Consider the following 11421-nt stretch of genomic DNA (forward strand, 5'->3'; position numbering starts at 1 on the left):
ATTTGGTTATGAAAAGAAATTTGAACTACCTTAGCTATTTGTTCTGCATTACTCATGAGATTTTGTTTAAGAAGAAAGTATTTTCTGTCATGACTAGTGTAGACATAGCTTATTTCTGGCATTTTATTTCTGAACTTTGCAAAAGAGAGCGAATTTGAAATTTTGTGCATAAATTATGTTTTTTTTATTTGATTCTGTTATGTTCTGATCTGATGTGATTTCTGAAAACCTCTACCATAACATTCTGTTCCCTTTTTGTTCCATTCTGACCTCACCACAGGTGTAAAACTGTGGCCTCTGTGTGGGTTGGTACCAACTTTTTTGTTTCTGGTGCACCCACTTTGGAAACAAAGTGGTTTTCTGTGTGGTCTTTCCTATGTGCACACTCGGAGCTCCGAGAATGAATAAGGGGAAGATTCACATTCTGTTTCTACTCGATTAGCAACTGGGATTTGCACAACCCTACCATGGGGGTTAAACATGGTATCTGTTCTGATATGATAAGATAAGATGTGATATTTCAGTTTATGCTATGCCAAAGGGATTTTGATTATGAATATTTTTGACCTTTCACTCTGATATTTTTGATAATATGTTTTCACACTGCATTTTGAAAACAAATATTCTGATTCTGCATTCTGCATTCTGAAAGAAAATATTTTGTTCTGCATTCTAAACTCTGTAAAAGCTCATGTCTACACACTAGTATATGTCCTCTGCTTACTAAATTATTGATAACTCACCCCTTATCTCCAAATATTTTTCAAATAATTTTGATGGTTCAGCTGAAAAATAAGACTAGGAAGTTTTAGCAAGGTGCAATGATTGTAGTGGAAAAAATGCCTGAGGGTACAAGTTTATTGGAGAGTCTTTTTTTTAGTAGGTTTATGATTTTATGTTATTTGATATTTGGATTCCTAAATATTTCTAAATGTTTATGGAGTTTTTAAATTATCTCATTGAGGTAAGTTTTTGGTGTCCTGGTAGAGGAACATATATTTTGGTTTGAATAAATGGATTTGTACTTTTGGGAATAATGGAGTATTTTAAATATGTTATGGAAGTTGGATTTAGGTTACAAGAGCTAACTCTCCGGACCTCCGGGAACGGGGCGTTACATTTAATCTCCGACTAAAGTATTAAATTATAACTAATATATTATTGAAAAATCAAACTATCAAATTTAATACTAACTAACATAATTGTACCAAAATTCCTTTTTAGGTTATACAACAATAATTATTTAATAAACTAGATCATCATAAAATTACAACATTATCGCTTACTTTTGAAAGAAAACCTTACTTAAAATCAATTTAACTTATCAAAATAATTTATGTAAATATAGGTAAGTTAGAGTTACTAACACATATTAAAAGTTTAAAACACAATAATGTAACTTGTAACTCAAAGGTAAAACTCTTTAAGTTAGCAAACATGAAAAAAAAATGAATTGAAATGCAGCGGCATGGACTTACAACTGAAACCGAGATATGCGTGGAGGGCCAAGGTGCGACTGGCTGGGTTGGAGGAACTGTGGTGAAGCGGCTGGAGGGCAGAGGAGGGCGTGCGGCGGCGAGGCTGCCATGTTGGGCGGCGAGAGCGAGAGAGGCAGAGAGAAAGATGAGTGGGAGGAAGGAGTTCGGCATGAGGTAGGGAGAGGTAGCTCACCGTGGGGAAAAAAGCGTCTTGTGACGCAGGGGGGGGGGTGACAAAAAGTTTTTCGTCGACAATTTCTATGTAACCTTGTCGTGGCTAGTGGCATTGAGAAGGAGTTGAGGAGTGGCTGTAAAGGGGTGGCTCTGTTTCGGGTGTGGGAAAATAGGGGAATAAACGGCTGGGTTTTCCGTGAGAATGGTGGCTCGTGGTGGTGCTAACCGTGGTGGTTTTCGTGAGGTGGGGTGGTGGTGCACGGCTAGGTGGACTTGGGAGATGGCTGATCAGAGGGAGGAGGCGTGAAGGAGGCTCACGGTGTGCTTGATCTACCGTCAAGAACGGACTGCAGTAGTGGGGTCCTCCGATGTTGCAGTGGCTTGTGGTTGTTCCGTGCGACAGGGGCGAAGGAAAGTCTGTGAAGGTGGGACGTCGTGAGACGTGGGGGCTTCCTTGGCCGTGATGGGAAACTTCATGGCAAGTGGATTACTTTTCACTCGAACTGTCTAGGTGCCGCGATGGAGGAGTATGGTTTAACGGATGTGGGGCTGGCGGCTTGTTGCAGTGTGTTTTAGTGGCTGTAGTTTGAGGGAGTGTCGATGGTGCTGCTTCACACAGTGCACTATGGTGGAAGGCAGTCAGTGGCGTATGTGGGGCTGTGAGAACTTATGGAAAAATAGAGGAGCAAAGAAAGAGTTTGTGGGGGTAGTGTGGCAAGGCAAATTCAGAGGTAGCTAACGAAATAGAAAGAAAACTAAAATGAAGTGGAGTGAATGTGGATGAGTTGGTGAGAATAAAAACTGACGGGAAGGAGACAAACACGGGGAGGTAAAACTGAGAAAACGTTGGAGGTAAATGGAGGGGGAAAAAGAAAAGAAACATTTACCCATCAAAACCATGTCGTTTTATAGGTGGTCTGGCTCCTCCATGGGCTGGGTGTTACATCCTCCCCTCCTTATAAAATTTAGTCATCGAAATTTGCTAATATCCCAAGCAAAATCTATACACTTGACGCACACCTATTTTAATCCTAAATCATTCTTGTCGAACCTAAAAAAATTTAAACCCTTTTTCAAAATGTTTCGCCTGGTGCCTTAAATACCTTCTAATCCTCTTGACATACCCATTCATGCACCTAGTGTCGATTTTCATATAACTCAAGAACTAGTTAAAGCCTAAAGTATAAATCTCCACAATGGAATTACAAGCTTAATAATAATTCCCTTTAGACATACACGCTCACGCACATTGTATCAACTATCAAACATAGGTGTGCAATCCAGTATAAACTTCCACAATGGCTCGATTAAAAGCCTATTAAAATTTTCACCCAACTTCTTAGCCTAACTTCATCTGAAATAGCACATAGAACTATTAACCTGAAATGGGTAGCTATAAGAACTCTCCAAAGTCCAGGTCCGTAATCCCACACTCGAATCACGAAGAACTCAACTTAGCTCGAGATCTCAAAATAAATAAATATCTCATTCTTATAAATCCTGAAACTCAAAATCTGAAGCCACCATATTAAAAAACCCACATGATCTCGCGTCGTAACTCATTTCCCAATGATCACCAAGTTTACTCACAGAGTCACAAACCATCAACTTATAAAACAAAATCACACTTTCGTTGTGTACCATGATAACTTAGTAGGAAAAAAAAAATCTAAACCTAAAATCCATAAATACCTCAATGCAAAGTCAAATCCATTTCAGTACCTATATCAAGATAATTTTTACAACACTTTGATAACGTAGTAGGATTCTTGTCAACCAAAGCCATGCATACTCACTTGTACTTTTTTTAACACCCCAAACCTGGTGGCTTGGAGAATTACTACCTGTCACTTATAAACATGTCTCCCAACACATCCAAAGAAAAATCTCCAAAGACTACATAAGCGAAATCAATCTCATATCTTCTAGATAAACTCATTACAAACTCCACATAGTCTTTAATGCAATAATAATAAATCAAAGGGTCCACAATCTCCCGGTAATGGTAACATACCAAATTGATAAAACCATAGGTCCTACTAAACCCAAAATATAATTAAATCTTAACATAATAAACTGATACATCTTAAGTCTCAATAAATCTAAACATCAAGAAGAACCTCAAACTCTTCTTCTAACAATGGTACCCTTAGGTACACGACCATCTATCCATATCTAGCCAAGCTCCAAATTCTATTCCTGACCCCCAGCTTGGTCATCAATATCATTTGAAAAATAATGAAGATAAGGGGGTGAGTTATCAACAACTCAGTAAGCAGAAAACATATACTAGTGTGTAAACATGAGCCCTTTTTAGTAAGTTTGGTATGCAGATACAAAACATTTTATTTTCATGTGCATATCTCAATACGTATTATTAGAAAAAAATCATAGCGACATTTCAACCCTTTCATATTCATAAACCATTTCATATTCAAGAACACTTTGGCATAACATAACTGAATATCTTCATCTTATCATATCATATCGTGTCATATCAAATACCATGTTTAACCCCCGTGGTAGGGTTGTGCTATCCCCGGTGGCCAAACCAGGCAGTATCATATTGTGAAACTTTCCCTTTCTCAATCTTGGAGCCCCGAGTGTGCACATAGGAAAGAACACATAAAAGACCACATTGTTTTCAAAGTGGATGCACTCATATCATATCATATCATGTTGGTACCAACCATATCACGTGAACCAGTATCATCATATCAAAAACATACTTAGAATCAGAATAAAATAGATAAGTATGCCAAAGGTTTTTCATATTCATATCGTATCAACCACATGTTGAACATATTCGCATCATTTCCATTTGATCATAAACAAACTCAAATCATTTTATATCATACGTACAAAAATTCACAGATATCGCAATCGCTCTCTTTTGCACATTTCAGAATCATGTCAAATATTGCTCATGTCTACACATTTTATGTCAAAAGCATTTCTTTTCTCTTTCATACATATCTCATGAGTAAATGCAAAATATATTTACTGAGGTTGTTTTTCACATTTTCTTTTAAAATAACATGCACATTTTTACAAACCAATCTCAGTTCATTTCTTTTTATGCCAATTTAGCATAGGAACCCCGTTTACTTGACTCTTGCAGCCTATTATCAATGCCTTGAAAATGACCTCTATCAGTCTCGTCACTATTCATAAAATAAAATATATAAACTAAGTGTTAAAAGAAAACTGACATAACCTCCATCTAAATAATTAAAACCCACAATCACAAACCATATTATAGCAAAAACAGCTTACTAAGCCAACCAAGTAGTAATCTGGATAGCCCGCATTTCAACCCAAAATACCATATACTAATCTTAATATTTACTAAAACACCCACCAAAGTCAACGTCAAACACCAATAATCAAAATACCAACCCCACTTCAATGGCCCCTAACTCCAAGCAATCATCACAACTCAACCAAAACTACAACAAAAATGTAACTCCAAATAATTTAACCGCCACTCCAAACTGTCGTATAGAAACCCGAACAGTACAAAAACAGCCCCTAATCAATCCCAAGTATCACTCGGTTTACTGCTCGACCAACCCACAATAATCCACAATTCCAAGACCATTCCAACACAAAGTGTTTGCTTACTCACAAAAATGCCCGAGAACTCACGAACTACACTTTCAAGTATTTTATTGAAGTGAAATAAACTGACTTTAAGTGAAAGTGTGTGTGCGTTCGTATGAGACCAAGAACGAGAATAGCTTACCAATGAAAGTTAAATTCTCCCGTAATGGTTTCACTGGTTACACGAAAAGACAAAACCGAAGGCCCAAGAACCAGAAACCACAAGCAACAACAAATTCTGCAAGTGATGAAACAGAGAGGGTCGACTGAGAGGGTTGAGTTCAGGGTCTAACATGAAGAATAAAAGAGAGGGAGAAAGAGATACCTGTAGGCAGAAAAATCACCAAGTGGAAGAGGAAGAGCCGCGTATGAAGAGGGAAAAAAAACCAGCTGCCGAAAACAGAGGTACACGATAAAGAGAAACACAGTGATCTGCTGCCATGGAGGGAAAAATAGAAATAAGGAGATTTAGGCCATGCACACGAAATCAACCCAACAAAAACAAAGAGATGCAGTCGGTGAAAATGGGTTACCAGTGAAGAGAGTGTCTGCGCGAGGGAACCCAGAAGAAGAAGAAAAAGAAAAGAAACCATAAGAGGAAGAGGAGGAGAAGAAATCGGGGGGAAAAGAAAAGAGGTTGAGGAAGGAATTACTTACCTCCAAACGACGCCGTTCGCACACCTCCAAGGAAAAGGGGCTGGGCCCTCACGCACGAACCGGCCTCACAAAACAAAACTGGGCCTTACACTTTTAGATACCCTCTTCCATTCTCAACTACAAACAATAGCCATTAAAATACACAATTTTGTTTTGAGTGCAATCGCTTTGATATTCATGGTGATTTATGTTCTACTTGGCTTTCCACAGAATGCACAACCTTAACACGGGGATTAAACATGAAATTCTGTTTTGATATGATGTTTCAGTTATGCTATGCCAAGAAAATTTTGAATAAGAATGTTTTCTGAAAGTTTCCCTGTTATATCTTTCGTAACATGTTTCAATTTTGCATTTTGAAAACAAGATTTCTAATTCTACCCTCTGAGAAAAAATATTTTGTTCAGCATTTCAAAGTTTGATAAATGCTCATGTTTACATATTAGTATATATTTTTTGTTTATTGAGTTATTGATAACTCACCTCGTTATCTTCATAACATTTTTCAGATATTTTTATGGTTCAGCTGAAGAACAAGAGTATGAAGTATTGGAAAAGTCTGATGATCATAGATGAATGAGTGCTAAGGGTACAAGTATTTTGGAGGATCATATTTAGTAGTTTTATCTCTAGCGGTTATTTTGGTACGTCAAGTTATGAATAATTTGAGTCTTTGTAGAGATGTTATTTTATTTTATTGAGGTTTTTGTTTAGTATTTATGTGGAGGAACACAGATTTTTGGATCGAACAAATAAGTTAAGTATTTTGTGGAATTTTTGTTTATTTATTATTCATTATTGGATATGTTCTTGAGTAATAGGAGCTAACTCTCCAGACCTTCAGGAACGGAGGCGTTACTCATTAGGTATCCAAGCTTGTTTCTTGAACTTGAATGAGAGAGAGAAAAAAAGCTTGTTTCTTGTTCTATTCTGTTATACAATGAACATATAATGGAAAGCTGCCACCAATAAACGAAAGAAGACTCGTTCTTCATTATTAAATAAAGTGGGAGCTAGAAAGCAAGCCACATTGATAGCGTACCATGCACGCAGGCATGGATGAAGGGCAAATATATATAAGACATGCAATAGTAGTACGTACTATATATATTTATAATACATATATCTACGACATGCAGTTCATCTGATCTCTTGAAAGAGCTAGCTTATTAATTCAAGGATAAACCTCAATGAGAGACCTTAAACCAAATATGTGGGTTATCTTGTAGTCACTGAAACCAGCATCGAAAAACAGCTTTGCCCATTGTTTCTCGTTTCTCTCTTTTCCAGTTACCAACACCATCATCAGCATGTCAAAGAAGAGTTGCGTCTCAATCGACTCCTTATCATCTTCCTTCTGGTTCTGTAGTACTATCATTTCAATGATCATCACCTTTCCTTTCTTGTCATTGCTAGTGATTGCCTCCTTGCATCTTCTAAGTATTTTAACGCATTCCTCATCGTTCCAGTCATGCAATATCCACTGCTTGTCATTTGCATTCACAATCAATTTAGTGACAAGATATGTTTTCTTATACAATTCCTCAATAAAACATTATTAATTATTTTTTAAGACATTAATTAGTGTTTGAGCCATATTCTTAGATCCAGTCCAAGAAATAGTTCTAACAAATATCTAGCCGGACGCAAACTCTATGACTCTATTTTTATTTTTTTTAAATTTCGTTCTAGTGATCAATTTAGTTAAAGCATTGTGTTAAAATATTTCGCTGGTATATCATTATGGGATTAACTATATATATATTTATTTGTATATATAAACTGATAAATAATAAAATAAGTATATGCATATGTAAGTCACGTGTATCATGTATGTGTCGTGTATATATATGTCCGATAATTGACGATTTATAAAATGTATACACGTTAAAAATATTAAAAAAAAATTAGAGATATTGGTGTTAAAAGATAGAGAAAAGATAATATTAAGAAAATCACAAACTCAAAATGAGATAAAAAGAAAAAACGAAGAATGAAAAATTAAAAAGTGGAAGAATTATTAAAATTAATGATATCCAAAAAATGATAGAATCATGGGATACATTTAAAATTACAAAAAAAGCTTAAATTATTGAAATACCTTTTAGATTCTAAAATTACATAAATATATGGATTTTAAATTTACAAAAATGTCATCCAAACTCTAAAAGATTACAAATTTGACGAAATGGAATAGCGTCTGGGGAGAAAAGATACTAACAATCGTGAATTGCGTAACCGTCACGTAATTGCTTTGAAAAAAATGAATAAAACATAAGACTCACATGAAAAAAATTAATTTTTTAATAGTAGACCCCACTTTTTTTCAAAGTGATTACACGGCGGTTACGCACTTCACGGTTGTATGTAAAATTTACTCAGAGTCTGGGTTCTAACCGAAAAATATCGAAATGATTGGAACATGCCGGAATTTAGAATGAAACGGAATGAGGAGATATAATGTACGAAGTAGTATACTGGAACGAAAAATTCCGACTTTAATGGCCAAAACAGAATGAAATTCAAAACTCTGGTATGATTTCGATGCAGGGAAATGTTTTTTTTTTTAGACAAAATTTTTCAAAAAATATCATTTTCGTCGGAAAAATATGTACGATATAATATATACGATCACTTTGCTTTGGGGATGTATTTATATGCTTGCGAGTACCTGGTTTGTATTGCTAGCACTATAAGCGATGCATTTACCTTAAGTAAAATTGCATCTGCAGGAGGAACTGCCTCAAACATGTCCCCTCCAATATACTTCAAGTTCTTACTCCCTTCCAAGCCAGCAACCACATGTGGGAGATCAAGCACCGTGCACTCCATACTTGGGAATGCGTCGGCAATGGCCTTGGCCATAGTTCCGGTACCGCCACCAACATCAACCAACGACTCCAATCCACCGAACACTGCGCTGCACTTGTCGATCACCACGCTCATCACCAAGCGAGCATCACTAGCCATGGCATCACTGAAAATATTGTTAAGCTTTGGCTCATGGCCCGCATAATCCCAAAACATCTTTCCATGTGCCGTATCAAACGGGGTAAGATCTTCATTTTGGAACCATGCGGTCAGAAAATGCCAAGGCTTAGTCAAAACAGGATCGAGCACGGCAAGTAAGAAAGGAGTTACACTCAAGGGATTCTCCTTAAGAAGGAGCCTAGACGCATCAGTGAGTGCATATCTTTCTTCTTCGTCATTTCCAATCACTTCTTCTGCAACAAAGAAGCCAGAGTGGATGAGAATGCGCATGAGACGAGGAATATTACGAGCTTTTGTTGGGTGGATAGGGAGTGCTACGAGGAGCTCAGAAAGAGTTATGGGCTTGGCATGGTTGTGGATGATATCAGGTATACCAAGCTGGATTGCACATTTCAGGGACATGGAGTTTATGAAGTTGAAAATATGGTTCCATATGTGGGCTTGAGCATTAAGCAGCTCAGTAGCATGTTCTCCAGGAACCAATTTGAAGCTATGCTGTCTGAAACTACTCATTGATTTATTTATTTTTCATGCGAAGTTATAGCTAGCTCCAGATGCAACAAAATTGAGCCCTATATATAGAGTGGAGACGAGCAGTACTGGCGGAACCAGAAAAGTCTCTAAGGGAGGGCCAAATTTTCTAACTTATGACACATATAATATGTAAAATAAAATAAAATAAAAAAGATAAATCTTAATCTTAATTTCACAAAAAAACATAATTTGAAAATAATTTGCTATATACATGCAAAGATAAAATTCTAAAAATACAACTTAGCGACAATGTTTCATGGATATAAATTCATCCATTATTACTTTTGCAATAACATATTTAAATGAATTTGTTGTCTTAATAAAAACTATCAAATGATTTTTTAAAATCCTATCTTTCATTCTAGTATGTAGGCTAGTTAAGATCTCAAATAATTAAATATTTTCTTGCTCGGTATAGTTTAGGGGATAAAAACTTCTCGATTATTTTTCCTATAGATCATCAAATTTAAATAATTTATTGAATTTTTTTCACTTTGGGTTTAATGTTAAGAAGCCTAATATATTCTATAATACAAGATCTTGGGATACAAATTAGTAAGTTTATTATTTCTTATAAACCTAACTTTATTTTAATTTTGGAGGGACCATATCAGAGAAATTAAATAGATATATAATATATAAAAATTGTACAAAATGTAATTGGGACTATAGGAAAAAAATTGAAAAGAGATTTATATGCAAGTATATATATTGAAATATTAGAAGATCTTGAAGAGCATATGAGAATTATAAATTTTGTAGGGGCATTTCATAATTCATATAGATATATATAGAATTATAAAAGAAATATAGTAGGACTCTTGAATTTTAATTTTTTTTTTTTTTCTATGGGGATCAACGGGTGCGGGGGCAACCATCAACGTGGTTCCACCACTGCCACACGAGGGCTAGCTGCATGTTATGCATGCCTGGAGAATCGGAATAAGGATAACGTACGATCCGGAGAAATAAGGGAGTCCCAAATAACGTCCATACTATCATCAAATCACGTACAGCGTGATTCATGTTGACAGGTCACCTACTTCTAGTATATATGCATGCCTCCAGATTTGACAAAGCTTTGATCTTTTTGGGTCACAAACCAAACTAGAGTCGCTGCATGATTAATGAAGCGACTCTAGTTGATAGGTGATAGGTGCACTTCGTGCTAACAGACCTTTGAGAGGCAGTGCCTTTGATGCTGAAGCATATGGGCTTGTTTTGGCTTGTGTTTTTTGTAAGGAAATTGGGATAAGGCAATTCGGTTTGGAGGGAGATTCAAAACAGGTCGTGGACCAAGTGATTCAAGGCTGTCCTAACTGGAGCTTAGGTGGTTGGCTCATATTAGATGCCAAAGCTGTTCTAATCCCAGCTGCTGATTGGTCTATCTCTCATGAGTATCGGGAGGCTAACATGGCAGCTCACAAACTTGCCCAAGCGGCCCTTGAATGCACTGAAGATCTTTATGACATTGAAATATGCCCCCCTTGTATCCTTCAAGTGGTTACTGAGGAAATGAGGCATTGATCATGTCGTTTCCCTTGTAATACTGGTTCATCTTGTATGTGGTTGGTTTGATTAATGAGATCAGTTTATTATCATAAAAAAAAAAAAAAATGAGGTGAAAGTGACGGTAAAAGAAAAGTATTCTTCTTTTCTTTTTGCACGTCAAAGTCGACCTATACGTAAGTCAGTTAATTTTGTTTTCCTTGTGTATTGCAATATTTTTACATAGCGAACACATTAATTTATGGGATTAGTAAAAACAAAAAGAAATTTTTTAATGAATATAAAATAAATTTAACTTTTAACTATTTTATTCATATAAGTTTTCACATTGTAATAACTATTTTTTTATTATATAATAATAAAATAATATAAGATAAATTTTTTTTTATAATATCATTAATCCCCAGGAAATCAGAGCGATTACAGACAATTATCAAGCCAAATGACTTGAGAAATACAGTCCAAAATACAATTC

At 35.9% G+C, this 11421-nt stretch overlaps 1 protein-coding gene across 1 annotated transcript; it reads right to left on the reverse strand.

The window, feature by feature from the left end:
* Nucleotides 1–6808: 6808 nt before the first annotated feature.
* On the reverse strand, nt 6809–9428 carry LOC109008011 (trans-resveratrol di-O-methyltransferase-like). Its single transcript, XM_035694502.1, has 2 exons — nt 8622–9428; nt 6809–7395 (listed from the first exon to the last, which is right to left on the reverse strand). Exons 1-2 carry the CDS (start codon nt 9414–9416, stop codon nt 7087–7089), a joined length of 1104 nt encoding a protein of 367 aa, XP_035550395.1. The 5' UTR covers nt 9417–9428; the 3' UTR covers nt 6809–7086.
* Nucleotides 9429–11421: the final 1993 nt, after the last annotated feature.

Source organism: Juglans regia, chromosome 10, assembly GCF_001411555.2.
Source record: "Juglans regia cultivar Chandler chromosome 10, Walnut 2.0, whole genome shotgun sequence".
Taxonomy (NCBI): Eukaryota; Viridiplantae; Streptophyta; class Magnoliopsida; order Fagales; family Juglandaceae; genus Juglans; species Juglans regia.